Raw genomic sequence first — 18,080 nt, forward strand, 5'->3', positions numbered from 1 at the left:
CATAGCAAACCTAGTACAGACAGGACTAGAATGTGATCCTGCTTCAACAGAAAGGTAAAAATTTGTTTCCAGAGAGAACTGACAGTCCATTCCTTAGTCACAGGCCAAGTGTGAGGAACAATAGTCTCACAGAAAGATACTCCACACCCCACATCTACCGTCCCTTTTCTTCAGTGTTTACTAATTTCTGACATAACATCCACAATCTAGGTAATATGGATAGTATTGCATGCATATGTATGTGCACAAACTTCCTCCTATATCCACATTCATGTGTTTATATCATGTGTGGACTCAGTTCTCTCCTACCTCAACATGGAAAGTGGGCATGGAAAGTAACTTTACCAGCTAGGCCATCCTGCCTGCTCTGTCATGTTTTAAGTTATTTGCCTATACAGAAGATCATTACGAAGCCCTGATTGTCCTGGAAGTCACTCTGTGGAGAGGTCAGGCTGGCTTCTAGCTCGTCTCTGCCTGATTCTGTCTCCTGAGTGATGAAAATAAAGGTGTAAGGCCCTCCCCCCCTTTAAAGGAGAGCACTCACCAGGCCAAAGCCAGTCTTGAACCTGTTATGCAAGGGAGAATGTCTGTTCTAGCCCAGCTTCCAAAGGGCTGCGATTACAGGAATTTTAAGAATTAAGAAGAATTTTTTCTTATGCTCACTCTCCCTTTTAACTTGAATTTGTATGAATACTTAGTCTTTAAAATATTTCTATGCTACCACTAATGCAGTGCCTTTCAAAGAGGGAGGGACAGAACGTAGGTAGGCAAACTGCTGGGAATGGCAGCCTATTTTTGTAACTCAGGACTTGTAAAAACAGAATAATAAATGAAGACACTAATAAAGGGTGGCAGAAACATTCTAGAACCTTTATATGAACTCCGACACAAGAATGGGAATGGGGAGATTGAAGGACATGGGCATTCTAGTTAAGAACAAAGTCACCATACAGGCGCTAAGAAAAAGATCAAGCAACAACATGACTCTTGCATTAGGGATTCTTAATGGAAGCTGAGATCTAACGACACTAAACTGTGCTGGCTCAAATGGCAAACCACTTAAGAAGACTCTAATGTGAAAAGTTGCCGCTGAGTGGATTCCAATGCTTAAGGGGAAAAAGGGAGCAAGTGGCTGTGTAGTCTACAAGAGTCAGAGACAACGAGAAATAAAAAAGAGTGAGTAACTGGGAGGAGAAAATACTTCATGCTGTACTATCCATAGGATATGAATGAAAGGTTTTGTAGTACTGGGGTAAGCTCAGAGCTTCATACACATAGACAATTACTCTCTTTAAGCTATATCCCTAATGATTGATTTTTAAAGGAATAAAATTTAAAATGCTTTAATAATTAATAATTTGATAATGTAGATAGGTCAGAAAGGCTGACCTGAGAGTCATCTTATATAGACAGTTTCAAGACAGCCTAGGCCAAAATATCCTGTCCCTAACAAACAGTCCCTGCAATAGCCATGTGTCTTTTCTAAGTATGACTGAACTGCATCAGGTCCTCCGTGCTGGACTGCAAGTCACACACACTTCTGTGCAACTGGACTACAGTTGTGTTTGCTCCAGCCAGAGATCGTATTCCTAGTTCTACAGACAGTACACTAATTTTTCATTAAACTGTTCATAGTGAGGCTTTTCACTGATGTTTCCTGACAAGTCCAGGAAAAGGAGACCTTACTTACCTGTGCAGACCTTTAGCCCCAGCACTCTAGATACAGAGGCAGACATATAATCTACAAATTGCAAAAAGTTCCAAACCAGCCAAAGTTACTTAGTGAGATCCCATGTCAAAGCCAAACTAAAAAACAAGACAAAACCCCAAACCAAGCCAAGAACAGAAATCCCAAATGAATAAAATCAACACTAAAACTTACTGTTAAATGGCAATGTATGAAATCATCCAAATATTATTTTGTGAGGCTGAGACTATAACTAGATTTTTGAATGTGCATCTGAGAATATGTGTTTTATTGCACTTATTATCCTGGTGTATACGGCCATGATGTATAACTGCAGGTGTCTATGCCAGGGCACACATGGAGAGGACAGGACAATTTGTGGAGCTGGTTCTCTTCTTTTACAGTTATAAGTTCCAATGGTATTCTCTGGTTGTCAGGCTTTCATGACGCGCACCTTTACCGAGTCATCCGGCGGCTCCTCAGTCTAGAGTGTCTTTTCTGCATGTACCCTTAGTCTTGATACCCAGTATGAATCACAGTCACAGATTTCTGAACCACCTATCTGACTAGTTTGCCAGTAGAGCATTTCATTTGCAGAGTATTACTGCATTCATGAATTATTACATCAGAAACAAGTCCAGAACAATCACTAACCCATGTTCTCCCTAGCACAACCGACCATGTGCAGTTCTGCAAGTGAATGAGGATAAAAAGGCCCACCTTTCTAAATGCAGCCATGAGCGGAGTTATCTTGCGGTTATCTGCTGCGTCTACATCTGCACCTGCTTGCACCAGGAGCTGAACCACATCTAGGTGTCCACCATTTGCTGCTAGCCATAATGGAGTGTTCCCCTTTTTGTTACGCACATCAATATGAGCTCCCCTGGAAATGGAACACAGCACTTCTTACATGAGATGGAATGATGGGGCAGCAGTAAAAATCAACTGCTGTGAAAATTGAAAGAGGAAAAAAGTGAAGGATAAATTGTATTACAGAGAATTTCTGTCAAATTAAGTATTCACATCTGTCAAATTAAGTATTCACATAGTTAATGTGCTTTCCTTTTTAAAATTACTGCATAACTGAGCTCTGCAAATACCACTCATTCAACACCTTGAATAAAGTGACAAGGAGATGAGCGTATCTATCATATGAGGGAATACCTACCTCAGACTATTTATTTACAGCACAGAAAAAAGAACATGGCTTAGTGTCCAAGGTGGCTCGTGGCACTAGGAATAACGTTAGTAACAGTTTAAGAGTAGTCAAAACCAAACTATGCAGGATGCCATGCAAGCTGTCTACGATTTTAAGAAAGGGTTTTTCTCTATACAGCCCTGGCTATCCTGGAAGTCATCTCAGAGAGCAGCCCAGCCTCTATCTCACAGAGATCCCCCTGCCTGTCTCCCAAGAGCGGGGATTAAAGGCATGTGCCACTCACTACACACAGATGCCAAAACTGACAAACATTTTTCTGGAAAACTGGCAAACAGCTACCGTGTAAGTAAAAATCTAACTGCCTGCACTCAACAGTTACTGTCAACCTAAAGCCAGAGCACTGGAAGAAAGAGCAAAGCGGAGAATAAATTAGACTTTTTAACACAGTGACATTGCCCTGCGAATGGGAACACATATTCATACACAAAGAACATGCTGATAACAGACCTGCCAATGAGAAGTTCACAGAATTTATAATGCCCTTTATCTGCGGCTATGGTTAGAGCTGTGTCTCTTGAGGAGGGCACTGGAGGGGCATTCACATCAGCACCTTTATCCAAAAGAACTCGGCCCACCTCTGCATATCCACCAGAGGCCGCTTCCATCAATGGTGTGAGGCCAGTCTAGGTTTAATGGAAAATAAATAAATAAATAAAAAAACAATAAAAAAAAACAAACTATGGAAAAGACCAGAAACAGCCAAAATGTTAACAATCTGAGGAACAATAAGGTATAGTTTCTACATATTCATAAATTTCTGTACTGGTAATTACAATTTTAATTCTACCTAAAAATCAGTGGTATGGTGAACAGAATCTGAGTAAGATACAAGTCCATTGATGTGAATGACTCTCCATAATGTATCCTGGCCTTTACAAAATCACGTTATTTTCAGCCAATAACTTATCATTAATGCGTTTAAAAATGTATAACCAGGGATTTTCATGAGACTAGAAAGTAATGAAATCACAACCTCTAAAACAAACATATTTCAACTGATAATTCGCCCTTTTTCTTACCTTAGCCCTGTGTTCAACATTGGCTTTTCTATCAAGCAGAAGGCTAACCACTTCAGTCCTTCCTTGGAAGCAGGCTAAGGTCAGGGCAGTGTTCCGGTTGGTTTCTATCTGAGCATTTATGTCAGAGCCCATGTCTAAAAGGAGCTTGACTGCAGCTGTATGCCCATTCATAGCTGCCAACATCAGTGGAGAAATGCCCAATTTGCTGCCAGTTCTAGGGGTAAAAAATATTAGAGAATAGAACGAAACGACATTGTTTCACAGCAGAGACAGAACAATGATTTAAAAAAACCTGAATATAAAATTCTTTCCATTTGCTGACACAGAGTATCCTGTAGCCTAAGCTGACCACTAACTGGTTATGGTAGCTCAAAATGACACTGAATTCCTGACTTCTTGATCCAACCTCCCAAAATGCTTTGATTACAGGAATGGATCACCCATTCGGTCTGGCAAAACTCTTGATTCTATAGGATTTAAAATTTTAACTACTTTTGTGAGCCCTTGCATCTTCCTTAGAGAACTTTTGGTAGATGGCACTAATAATAAGCTTGGGAGTGAAATCTCCACTCTATGATGATGAACCCAGTAGTTACCTGTTTCAGAGTGATACTGCCTTAGTGCCCTAGGAAACAGCTGTTGCTAATCAAATAAAAACCTATCTTAAATTTTTATTTCAAATTATAATAAAGTAAACCACTAAAACAGCATTCTCCAAATATTTATAGCACAATATTCTTAATGAAGTCTCAAGCTTGCCTTGAATTGATCTCAGCTCCTGCATTTAGCAGTATTTTGATGATGTTCACATAGCCACCCGAAGCAGCCAGGCTTAGAGGTGTGTAATCAGAAACATTCCTGTGTTCTTTATTTGCACCGCGAGCTAACAACAACTCCACTACCTGGAGGGGCAAAAAGGAAGAAATACGCTTTCTAAAGTCGTGATAATTTCAGGTGTCTTTCAGATTTTTCTGTTATATAAAGAAATGAGAAAGTTCACGCTTACAACCTCAGATAATAACAGAATTATAGAGAGCTCTCAAGCTTAAAAAAAAAATCAGAAATATATGCTCACAGAAGACTCAAACCCCCAAGTTTGGTAGACCATTCAGAAACCATAGGAATAAAAAATTACACCAGATTTATTTTACATACACACGTGAATGCATTAAAAATTTAAAACTTCTAAGTACTACTACTCTTTTTGGACACAGGTTACTACTACCTACATAAACCAGGCTGATAATGGACTAAGATCTGACAGCCTCCCAGGCCTGAGCACTGGAATTGATGGCAATGAGTATGGTGGTTTTTGTTATTGTTGTTGTTGAGCAAACAGAAGACTTGAAAATTGTTTTCCATATATTGGCAACCTAAATAACCTTAATACATTATTCTGTGCATGTGAGCACGGCACTAAATCTTAACTACTAATAGTTATCTTGGACGTATAATTCTGTAAGATGCTGTCGGAATGATTCCATCAACAATGCAAGAGTTAGGGCTGACTACTGCTGGGTCTCAAGTACAATTCTCTCTGATTGCCAAATGTTGAGTATTTAGAGCTTTTTGGCCATTCAGAGACATATATGTTAAAGACCATTTGTTTAGATAAACATTTCATTTTTCTGGGTTTTTCTTTTATTACATTTATTAATCAGCAGTGTGTGGGAAATCAGACTATCAGGCTGTGGCAAGTCGCTTTGTATGCTGGTCTATCTGTTGGCCTATTGTGCAATACTTTCGTGACCCCCATGACTATATAGCCCAAGCTTACCTCAATCCTCCCAAGTCCAGGGGATACAAGCATGAGCCAGTACCAGGCATGAAACACATCTGTCTTAAGTATTTTTTCTTTTATTGGATTTTTATTTACATTTTAAATGTTATCCCCGTTCCTGGTTTCCCCTCTAGAAACCCCTATCCAATCTCCTCCCCCTGCTCCTATGAGGGTGCTCCCCACCCACCCACCCCTCCCACCTCCCTGCCCTTGTTTTAAATAAGTGTTCTATAGTACCTATCACATAATAAAGTAAAGTAAGTGTGCAGATTAATTTTTCTAAGTATCATTATGTAAAGGCAATAAACACTTAATGTTCTTATGATTTTATACTGATTTTCCAGATTGTATAGGCGACTGGAACTTTTCTTGGCTTGGTTATGTTCTGAGGAGCCTTAAATATGCTAGTGCATCACGTTTACTAAGAAGTCCACCTCATGTCTTACTGTTTTTATAAATCAAGAACATTAATTTACATTTCTTTGATTCAAAACTAAAATATTTGTCAGTATGTGAAAGAAATAGTACTTAAAGCTAAATCATGATTATGACTTATAAAAGGTTTAAGTGCAAAACCTCCTACCATTACATTTCCATCTGGAATCGACAGGAATCTAACATGAAGATTTTAATAGCAACAGCCCTCATAGGCTCAACACTGAATACTAGGTCCTAAAGGAGTAGTGGCCCTTGAGAGGGACTGGGTGGGGTGGCCTTTACTGGATGAAGTGTGTCACTGAAGTTGAAGAAGCCTACACCAAACCCTGAGTGTCTCTCTTCCTGTGGCTGGTGGAGCTGCAGAAATGAGTCCCACATCTTCAAATGCTGCCACGCCCTCTGCCATGACCATAATGCACTTCCCAAACTACCACGGGAGCCCACGACTAAATGTCTTCTTTCATAAGAGTTGCTGCAGTCCCTTCACAGCATTAGTACACTAAGACAACGAACGGTTTTTGGTTTTTTGGTTTTGTTGGGTTTTTTTTTTCTTTCTTTCTTTTTTTTTTAAATGTGCACTGTCTCCATGGACGGACTGGAGCTCTCTATGAAGACCAAGTTGATCATAAGTCTGAATTTGCCTGCCTCTACTTACAGAGCACTATCACACATGTTCCTAATTTTAAATTTTCTTCACCTCCACTGTCTTCACCTTCTTCATACAATTGTGCCATTTTGGCTGTATTTCCTACTCTTTTGGATAGAAATTATAACATTTCTTTGAATTTAAAACATTGTTTGATTTGTATTATTGTGTGCTGTGTGTGAGCAAATGTGGGAGCATGTACGGCAAAGAGCACGTGGAAATCAAGGGAAACTTGAGAAAGCCTCTCTCCTCCCACCTGGAGAGCTGGAGCTGTCAGGCTTGTTCAACAAGCTGGGCAGGAAATTACATGGATGACAGAACAATTTCTAGACCTAAAACTGGAAAGTTGTGAATCCAAAAAGATAGTATAATTGGCATATTTAGCCTATATCCCCTATACAATATATGACTTTTCTCAGAATATTGCATTAACTGTATTCCTGCTAATATCCAATCATTTCAATAAGTCATACAGGCAAATATTGTCCTATGTGGAAAGCAAATATGTGAATACATTTTTGCTAAACAAAAAAGATACACGAAAGGAAAGTTACCTCCTGTCTGCCCCCAGAACAAGCCAAGGACAGTGGTGTGTCCTTGGTTCTTTCTGATTGGGCTTCAATGTCTGCACCATTGTCCAGCAATATCTCTACAACACCAACATGACCAGCTGTAGCAGCCAAGATGAGCGGAGTAAAACCTGAGGGGGAAAATGATCTTCTTACTAGTGTTAAACAAAACAACAGTAGCAACTCTTTTCCAATACAGCTAAGCAGCAATATTGGAGCTGTTGATAAACACGTATTTTCTATAAAGAGTTACCTTTCTTGTCCCGGTGCTCAATACTGGCTCCTCTTTCTAGCAGTGTCTGCACCAGTTCCTCATGGCCACCTGCACAGGCAAGTGTCAGTGCGGTATCATGGTTACTCTCCGTCTGTTTTTAAAAAAACAAAACAAAACAAAACAAAACATCAGTTTAGTTTATCTGAGTAACTTTCCAGCATTAATGATAAACACACTGATATATATGCACCACTCTGTCCCATCAGGACATCAAAATCTGTGGCCCATATTAGACTGGAAGGCACTGTGGGCCTGCCTCAGGCCTCGAGTACTAGGATTTATAAATGCCTGCTGCCAAGCTAGGCTTGCATGAAGTATCTGGGTGGTATGTGGCTTACTACCAGCTCTGTTACCAATGAGTAGCCAAACTACAGTCTGTTTTTCCGTTTCCTTTTTTGAAGGGTGGTGGTTTTGAAACTTCATAGCTCAGATCTGTCTCAGCTGAGGATGACTTTTCATTGCCATCACCACTGGAGTGCTGAAATTACAAGTCTTTTCCACATGCTAGTTTCAGTGACCTTTCTAGTACAAATCCTACTAAAACTTTATTATTTTACTATTTTTAAATAACTTTAAATTTTTGAGATGGAATATCACTCTCCACCAGGCTGGCTTTGAACTCGTATCATTCCTTCTTTCAGCATCTGCCTCTTTACTGTTAGGATTTATAGACATGTGTCACCATACCTGGCCTAAAACTTATACTTATATATGCTATACATGCACACTCACTCACACCTTCACATACAAACAAACTACTTGAGATATGGGTAGGTAGGTAGTTCAGAAAGACAAAACAGGTAGAAATGCAAACGTGGCCGAGAGTCTGAGGAGGAGCAGGACTACAGAGAATGAGTGCTCTGAAGACCAGGAGAGAATTCCTCTGATGTCTTCAGTTGATTTTCACTAGCCTGTGCGCATGAGCAAAGTATCAGAAAAAGAAAGTGCACCAGAAACGATCAGGTATAACATCGAACAAGGGATCAAATACTAGCTAGAGCAGAAGACCTTACAACATACAAGATGTAGACTCCTCTGTACAGAGACCAAGTCCGTTGTTCTGACAACCCCTCCCCGACAAGCAGAAAAGCCTTCATCCCAGAGCTTGGGAGGCAGAGGCGAAGGCAGAGCCAGACTAGTCCTCTGGAAAGCAAGTTCCACAAAGAAACTTTGCCGGGAAAAACAAAAAACAGTTTTTTTCAAGTAACCTCACCATAGATAAAGTCCCTAAATTCTTTATGTGAAACACTGTATTTTGAAAAAGGAAGACTGTGATCACGCTAATTGTGGAGTAATGTGTGACTGATGTGGCTAGTGGAGGACTAACAGACTCACAGCCCTTCTGTGTCTGTCTGAGACCCGGTCTCACTCACACATGAATGCTGGGTACAGGCAAACGCCACTGCACCTGGACTGGAGACAGGGCCTCAGTCTACAGCTGTCTGCCATTCGTGGAATACTCTACGTGACCCAGGCTGGCCTCAAACTCAGAAAGCTGCCTGCCTTGATTTGCAAAGAATCTTTAACTTAATTAATCAGTCTGACTAAAACATTGGAAAATGTTTTAGGTAGTCTGGAAAGATAAACATGTGATTTCCACTAAATGGTTGGATTTAAATATAAATATAAGTTTATCAAAGAAATCCATATATAAAATTGCGAAGTATGACAGATGACAAACTGCGTAGGAGAAGCCTCTGTAATGGAGTCCTTTAATACGAAAACCATTCTCAGGTAATAAACTATGTTTTGTAATCCTTTAAAGTAAGTCATATGTATATGGCTTTGAGACAGGGTCTCTATGTAGTCCTCTCTTGGAACTCTTTATGTAGACTGTGTGAGTCTTGAACTTACAGAGATCTGTCTGCCTCTGCCCCCTAAGGTATCATGGTAGGTTTTCTTTGGGGGACTGGTGTTATTCTGAAGACTTGGCCAACTCCTTATGTAGACCATAGAAATCCACTTGCTTCCTGTCTCACTGTGTAGCCTGAACTCACAATCCCACGTGACCCCCCAGAAGTAGAGTCACGATCCGGTGCAGCGGTGTCAGGCCAGCTCCATTTCCTCTTGGAGGATGCATATATTCTATTGCCATACTGTTTGCTTTGGAGAGGCTCTCGCCTAAGTTCTACCTGTGCCTGCCTCCTAAACACTGGGATTCAAACACTTGGTGACCATGAAACTCTTAGAAAACTAGTGAACTTATGCTATGTTTTCATTCTCTTTTTTGTTCAGCAAACATCAATGGAATGTTCAATGAATAGCAACAGCTGTAAAAAGTCACATATTCAAAAACTATTACTAATACAAGACTTAGATAAAATATTTATGTTCTTCTACACTAATATTTACATAAGAAACCATACTGTATAACTGTATACCTGTAAATGTCAAATTCCATTACAAAAAAAACTAAAAACAAGACAAAGATTGTAACTGATCAAGAGTCAAGCACTGAGAAAAGCCTACTAGTCAATCCATGATGGAGGGGAGCCGCAGCAGCTGCTCTGCAGAGGATGCAGAGACAGAGCACTGACTGCAGAGACCGGGGATGGCCGCAGAGGAGAGCCGCTCAGGCTACAGCAATGGAGAAGGACATGAAAGCTCAGCGAGCCACGGCTCTGGCTTCAGTGTGCGCCCTTTAAGTTTTATATTAGAAAAGGACAAGAAAGAACGGTCTCATTGCACAGAAAAGGAAACAAAGTCAGATAAAGCAACTTTCTAATGGCCACATTAAACTGTAACTGCTAAAGATGGGCTTTTAAAGACCAAGAAGGACGTTCAATATAGCAAACTGAATCAGACACTCTGAGAGTATTCTGAGACTGTTAAAACACCTGTCCTTTCCTACCCACTGCTAACCATACGCAACCTACAAACAGGTTTAGGTATGAGGTGCAAACATTCTTTTACACTGATTTATAACAGTAATGCCCTACTTGAGTGCACAAAAATATACAAAATATGAAAAAACAAGCATAAAAAAAGGTGATCAGTAAAACATATTTCCTTATCATAAAACATATATTTAACTAATTAATTTTAAGCATCATTTTCAAAGTTCTGTCTTCCATGTTAGACTGACAAAGTAAATATAGGAGCCCACATGATCTTGTCAATGACTATATACAGAGTAATTTAAGTAAAAGCTATTAAAAAAAATACCTTGAATTATTTAAAGAAATAAAAAAAGGATATTTGAAGCTGAGTAAGGAGAGCTTTTAAACTCTTTAGGGAATTAGTTACAGGAGGTAGGAGGCTCACTCCAGTTTTTTCATCAATAACTTACAGGAACTAATGCTTGATAACATGAGAACTTCAGATTAAAATTACCTTGCTTTATAATCCATTACTAAAAACTGGAATATTAACAATGATTTTCAGTACAATAGAGCGTCTGAGAGGTACAGTACAGAAAGAATCTTCTACGGCAGACTTAACATCATATACTGGCCACACAGTTACTTTATTACTTTATCAAGTACCCAAGGTAAAATCTCAAACAGAGGGAAAAGGGGAGGGGGAAAAAAGGAAAGGAAGAAAAACAATTGTTTGTTTTTAGGTTTTTCAAGACAGGGTTTCTCTGTTTTAGCCTTGGCTATCCTGGAACTCGCTCTGGAAACCTAGCCGTCCTTGGACTCAGGTATCATTGAGTGCCTGGACTAAAGGTGTGTGCCAGTACCTACCACTGCTGGCGGCCGTCAGTCAAATCTTTATAGATAAACCAAAGTACATTTCAATTTACATGGCTGTTGGTTAAGCAGTAAAATTATTTCATCATTAATAACTTAATATATTCAGTAAAATCAGTTGTGCTTGGACACACATTACATTTGAAGATGTTTGGAAAACAAGAACTTAATGTTGCATTAAGGGCCCCTACACAGTATCTTAGTTTCCTAAAAATCAGCACACACTTCTGGTCAAATGCAATAGTCTCAAGATCAAAAGGACAAGGGGAATAATGAATATTCAATGCCAGGTTTTACTGGATTCTACTATTTGATCAATAATATAAATGCACATGGCTTTTGCAATTTTAACAGGGACTAAGCAGCATGAATGGTATCTCACTGAGTGCAATGGTGCACACTTGTAATTCTCCCTAACCAGAGGACAAACCCAGAAGGTCATGAATTCGGGCAAGCTAGGTCAAGACTCACAGCTAACGAACCAACCAAGACAAACAGCATGATTGCAGCTTTGAGTCAGGCTCCTAGCTGCTTCTCCCTCCAAGCAAACACCCAAAGTGCAGAGCCTCCTTCTCAGATAGTAAAGTAAGTGGCCTGGTCTGAGGATGAGAGTGAGGTTCTGAGTCAGTGCACCGCTGCTCTTGCAGACAACCTAGTTCTTTCCCCAGCACCCACATGGCAGCTCATGGCTGGCTGTTTCAGGACATTCTGAAACAAGACAGAATTCTTCTGGCTTCCATAGAGACCAACATGCTTGTGGAACAGAGAAAAACATGCAGGTCAAATACGTGCACATAAAACAAACAAGAAAGGCGTGAGATAGTAGTGCACACTTAGAATCTCAGCATTAGGAGTGCAAAGACAGGCAGTTCTCCTGAGTTTCAGGCTAGCCTGGTCTATACAGTAAAACCCTGTCTAAGAATAAATTAACAAACCCATACATAAAAAGGAACTGTCATAGCTCTGAAGTACATGGTTTTAATGGTATATACATACATTCCTTGAAATTCAAATTATAAAAAGATGGTTTTAAGTTTTAACAGCATATACTTCACCCCAGGGACTCATCAAAATAATACAAATATAAACCCCAAACATTTTCTTTACCTTTCTTTAAAGGATTTTTTTTTTTTTTTTTTTTTTTTTTTTTTCCTTCTTCTGTGAGGGTACCAGGTCCCCTGAAACTGGAGTTACACACAGTTGTGAGCTGCCATGCAGGTGCTGGGAATTGAACCAGGATCCTCTGGAAGAGCAGTCAGTGCTTTTAACCAGTGAGCCATCTCTCCAGCCCCGTAACTTTACCACTTTCTTTTAACAGTCTCTCCTAACATACTTCTTAGCGTTTTAATGTAATCTTACTTCATTGATTTGTTCTGAGACAAGGTCCTCTGTAGTCCAAGACATCCTCAGAATTACGATGTAGCTGAAAAGGAACTCTGTTCTCTGCCTCTATCTCTTAGGCACTCAGACTGTAGGCTTGTGGCATCGGGACTGCCATCTTTTGGCCATTGTCGAGATAAAAACAAGCTAAATTTGCCAACTCCATCTTGCCCTGAGACATCACGCTCAACTTACAAATATATGAGGTGTGTGTGTGTGTGTGTGTGTGTATACATACTCCCGCATGCATGTACACATGGCATAGTACAAGGGTAGGTCACAAGGGTAGGTGGGTTTATTCTCCTACAATGTGGATTACAGTAATCAAACTGAAGCTATTAGGCTTGATGGAAAGCATTAAGGACTCTTGTAATGGACAGTCAATTAAATCTTATCTATTTAGTGAGACAGGGTCTTACTATGAAGCCCTAACAGGCCTCAAACTCATCTAGAAATCCACCTGCCTCCATCTCCTTAGGGCTAGAAATCAACTAATTTTTTTTAATGGAACAGCTTTTATTTAATAGAGTCTTTCTAAACCTAACAGTTCTCTTTTTTTCACCTCGTATATATTGTTTCAGATAATCTAAAGAAATAGTGTTTCTGTCCCCTCAATAGAATCTCAGTTAAAATTACATAAACTCAAAATATTTCCTCATTACCATATGTAATTCCACCAAAAGTTTTAAAAGTGGTATATAGTCAGGCGTGATGATTCATGTCTAATTCCAGCATTCAGGAGGCTTAAGGAAGATTGTTGGGAGACCAGCCTAGGCTATACAGACACCCTGTCTCAAGGGGAAAAAGTTTAATAATATAAGTAATAACATATAGAAACATAAAGTTGACTAATCACTTTTGCTGAGGCTAGACTGAACCCAGGACTTTACGTACTTCTCCACTGATGTAGTCTCAGCCCCAGCTGCTTCTTTTATAAACACCTCATCATCACCTCTTTAAGCAGCATACACCAATCCTAACTCTCGTTGTATTGAGACAGGGTGTGATGCAACCCAGAGTAGCTTCAACTAATTACACAACTAAGGATGACCTTGAACTCTTGATCCTCTCTATGAAACTTCCCAAGGGCTGGGATCACAGTTCTGGTTTCATTTTAATCTTGCATAAGTTACTTTGCTTATATCCTAATCTTTTTAAAACTAAAAGTTTTAGCTTGCTAGACCTGGCACTGACTTTGAAGGTCTGGGCTGGCCTTGAACTCATGCAATGTACTGATTATCCCTCTAAATGCTAGGATTAGGTGTGAGCCACCATGTCTGGCTTGATAGATTAATTATATCTGGAGTCTCTGACAACGTAGACTTGATGCGCACAATCACTAAGGTGGTGACGTGATTCCAGTGAAGCAATCTCTCCTGAGGGCGGAGCTTACCTGTGCATCGATGTCAATGGCAGGGTAGATAGGTAGCATGGCTGAAGGAGAGATGATGGGACTTGGAGTTGGAGTCTGAGGCTGGGAAACAGAAGCAGCGATACTGTGGGTAGGAGTGTTTGACATTGCAGATGCTCGTCCACTGACTGCTGTTGAACAAAACAACTGCACTTAATAAGGAGGAAACACTGTTAGCAAGATGTACTTAAAAGTATTAAATAGTTTTTGAAACAATGTCTCTAAGATGCTATTATAATATTAATAACTAATTTTCTGATGGTTTCTGATTGGAGAAGAGCCCCAAATTAGAATGTATATTGAGTAATCCACTTCCCATAAAATCCACCTGAAATACAAATTCTCTTTTAATGAAAGTAACCAAAAAATATTAATTCAAAATAATCCTGAAAACAAAAATTTTATGTACTAAAATTACATAGAAAAGGAATAAATGATAGAATGAAAGGGGGAAAGGTGATTTTTTTTTAACTTGCCAACTTCACACCTTATATTTTGGAGCAAATAAAAGTTACTTCACTTTTAGGATGGAAGATTCTCACAGTAAAACTATTCAAAACACTATATATGCTAACCACAACAGGGTAATAGTAACTTTGAAACCCTGTTGTGACAGTTCTCTCGACTATAAAAGTTTGATATCCTCACACAGATACAAATTTTCTTACATTAAGAATTACTCTGAGAGGAATAAAGTGTCTCACAATCAATCTGGCAATCGCACTGATAGGACAAAATAAAGGCTAGAAATAAATCTATTTTACACAATCATCCTCCCAGTGTGGATTGTGATGTCTCTATGTAGGAAATCTGCTGCAATCTTAGTTCACCCACCAGATGGTTTAAATAATGGCCAGGTAGGTCTGTACTTGAGGTGGGAGAATACTAAAGACAGAAGCAAAGGACAGGCTGAAAACTGGCTTAAGGGACTTTATTCTCCAGATAACTCAATTCTGAAGTTAAATGTGCGAACATCTTCTCTTCCCCCACAGTAAGAATGCTGCTGCAATACTATTAGTTTGGACGGGAATCTCTGAATAGAGTGTAGATGTGTGTTTCCCAAGTATTGTCGGCTACAGACAGAAAACAATTATGATTCACAGCTGAATCTGAAACCAGGCAAAAAGAACTTATCTTGCCACGAATAATACTGGAATTGATCTTTCAACAGTTAAAAACATGACTATCCATTAAGAAATCTACTTTACACAAAATCCTTAGGTCAGGCACAAACATACACTGTACATTATAGCAACACACACTCTATGATCGTACATTTTTAGTCCACTTAAATAAAGGTCAAAAGAAAAACAAAGAACAAAAAAACCAAACATAACACTTTAATCATTAGGAACCAGACCGAGAGAAGGGGGCATGTATGACTGATTATCTCACGACTCTGTTCAGTATTGTCTTAGTCACTGTCAATCTTGCAATACTGATCTGAATCTACCTCAAGATGGCTAGGATTACAGGCGTGAGCCACCACACAGAGTAAAGGATCAAATAATTTCACTGAAATTTTTTTACCTTATACATGAATTTCAGACTCATATAAAATCTACAGCTCTTAAGATAGATTACATGTTTCTTTTGGATAGGCTGTTAAAAACAGAAATGACTAAAGATGACCTTTAACTTCCACTGTTGCTGCCTCCACCGCCCAAGTACCAAGTTGACAGAACTGCACCATTACAACTAGTTTTACTGCACGCTGGGGACCAAACCCAGGGTTATGTGGACGCTGTATAAGCTGCATCCTCAGCCTTCACTGACTTTTTATTCTGATTTTTTAAATGGGTTAAAAGATTTGCAAATTAATCCACATTCCAACAGGAATACTGTATTTTAAAGAACATAATCAAACTACTTTTAATGTTTCAAATTAGTTCTTTTGATCTTCTCATCTAGAGTTGACAAGGAAAATCGGAGTGCCTCTAAACTGCTTTATCAGGAGTAAGCACCTGCTCACCACTCCACCAAGTACTACATAGTTAAAAGGAAAGGAGACACCTACAGAGCTAAAGGAATTCTAGTGTTAATCATTTTTTCCCGGTTTTTTTCTTTATATTTTAAAATTCAATTTAGAGAACGAAAACCACATGCTCGAGAAGTTAAAAGCAGGATTGGGAAAGTATAGAGACAAAACAAAAGCACATAGTAAGGGGAGTTAACCAAGTGCCTAGTTTTGATTTGGTGAGTATGAAGAATAAGGAAGGTTGAATGAAGAGTTAGCCAGCTAAGTACGGGGAAGAAAGAGAGATTCCTATGAGAAAGCTCACAAACGAGACCTAAGGAATACGGGAGACAGTGCTGAGGGAAGATCAAATGAGGCTGCAGTGCACAAAAAGCAACGTTAAGATGTGAAAACAATCCTTAGTGAACAAGTCTGATCAGAGTTGTTGCTCACACTATGAGAATTCAGAAAAGGGGTGTGTAAGAGTGCACAGAGGTGTGTGCACAGCATGTGAATATGAATGAGCTAAGTAGGAATTGATCTGCAGGCAGACAGTGAGATTATCTTTAATTCTGTTCTTTCTCCACTAGGCACTTCTCTTTACCCACACAGAAGAGCATGATACAACTGTAGCCTTTTTAGAAAATAGCATATTTGTCATAACCCTAAAAAAAAAGAACAAAACAAAAAACCCCAAAAACTTATGTTTAAAAAAAAAACTTTTATAAAGGAAAAAACCTTGAACACACAGACAGAAATTTTAAATTTTAAATGAATCAATAGAAAATGCTGCTTTACAAACATCTGATAATTATCATCAGAATTAATATTAAAACTTTTACAACAGCAATTGTTGACAACTATGCCCATGTACATCAGGTAAACTCCGATATCACATTAAAAACAAATTTCCAACAGTCATTGGTATAGAACAACCAAGTCTTCATTTCATCAGTAACACTTAACTCTAAAATCCTGTGGTAACCTGAGATAATAAAGAATTACAGTCTAACTTAATGATCTAACTTAATTTTGGATTTAGAGCTTCTATGCATTGCCATGCAAGTCAAGGTTTATTAGATATCTAATCATAACTAGCTAGAGGTGATTAATGGGACTTCAAGTTTTTGACAATCTTATACTCATGAGTATTAAGACTGTTACAACAGTTATTATTACTCATTACAAGCAATCTTTCTGGTGTAGTTTATTTTACTCTTAAAATTAACAGATGTTTATACTAGATATTGCTAAGAAAATTTTTAAAAAATATTAGTAATAAAATTTTTAAAAAATATTGGGAAACTATGAGAGTTTTTGAAATGCACGATCTTCATTACTTGGTTTCTCAGTTTGTTAAGGTGATCTTAACCTGAACATCTAAAAACTACACGGCATACTTTCTTTCAAGAAATAAACTTAATGTATGACTCCATCATAATAAATGTTTCTCAGAGAGGTTTAAAAGTAGAAATATTAAATAATAAGTAAAAATAAATAAATTTTTAAAAATGGGAAGATATCAGAAGAAACTTATCAAAATTCAACAGCTATTTACAATTTATTCCTCCATTCCTTATCAAGTTTCCTTCCTGATGAAGAAAAATTATTTCACTTAACAGAGCATCCTTATGACCTAAAACCCTATGAAATCTTATTTTACTCTGTTAGACAATTTACAAAATTAGTCCCAAATAAGCAGTATTAACACTCGTAAGTTGCAGTCCTTGTTAAAATAGAGTAAGATCTCACTGGCTACACATTTAAAAACACGTCATTTACCATCCTGTTAGGGGAACACACCTTCCCATAATACAGTCAGAAACACACTATACATTAACATTCACAAGGGATAAAAATTACTGACATACAGTAGAATCAGACTCTACTTGGTTGATACTTTATTAATGTTGTCAAAGTGTTTGTTTTGATTGTTGTTTGCTTGTTTTTAAATAGCAACCATGAGCTTGGTACATTAGTAGATACGTTTTGATTTTTTTTTTTTAAT

At 38.5% G+C, this 18,080-nt stretch overlaps 1 protein-coding gene across 8 annotated transcripts in view; it reads right to left on the reverse strand.

Moving 5' to 3' along the window:
* Window positions 1-18,080, reverse strand: part of Ankrd17 (ankyrin repeat domain 17) — a 134,372-nt gene that overhangs the window by 31,229 nt on the left and 85,063 nt on the right. For 5 of the 8 annotated variants that reach the window (XM_032916145.1, XM_032916150.1, XM_032916152.1 and 2 more), the window contains 7 exons: window positions 14,098-14,246; window positions 7,612-7,723; window positions 7,344-7,489; window positions 4,685-4,827; window positions 3,926-4,139; window positions 3,354-3,529; window positions 2,408-2,570 (listed from right to left, as the gene is read on the reverse strand). In XM_032916145.1, coding sequence (XP_032772036.1) covers window positions 2,408-2,570; window positions 3,354-3,529; window positions 3,926-4,139; window positions 4,685-4,827; window positions 7,344-7,489; window positions 7,612-7,723; window positions 14,098-14,246 — 1,103 coding nt within the window. The remainder of the gene's footprint in view (window positions 1-2,407; window positions 2,571-3,353; window positions 3,530-3,925; window positions 4,140-4,684; window positions 4,828-7,343; window positions 7,490-7,611; window positions 7,724-14,097; window positions 14,247-18,080) is intronic. The other 3 variants (XM_032916146.1, XM_032916151.1, XM_032916148.1) reach the window with 1 other exon arrangement.

This window comes from Rattus rattus, chromosome 11 (genome assembly GCF_011064425.1).
Source record: "Rattus rattus isolate New Zealand chromosome 11, Rrattus_CSIRO_v1, whole genome shotgun sequence".
Lineage (NCBI taxonomy): Eukaryota > Metazoa > Chordata > Mammalia > Rodentia > Muridae > Rattus > Rattus rattus.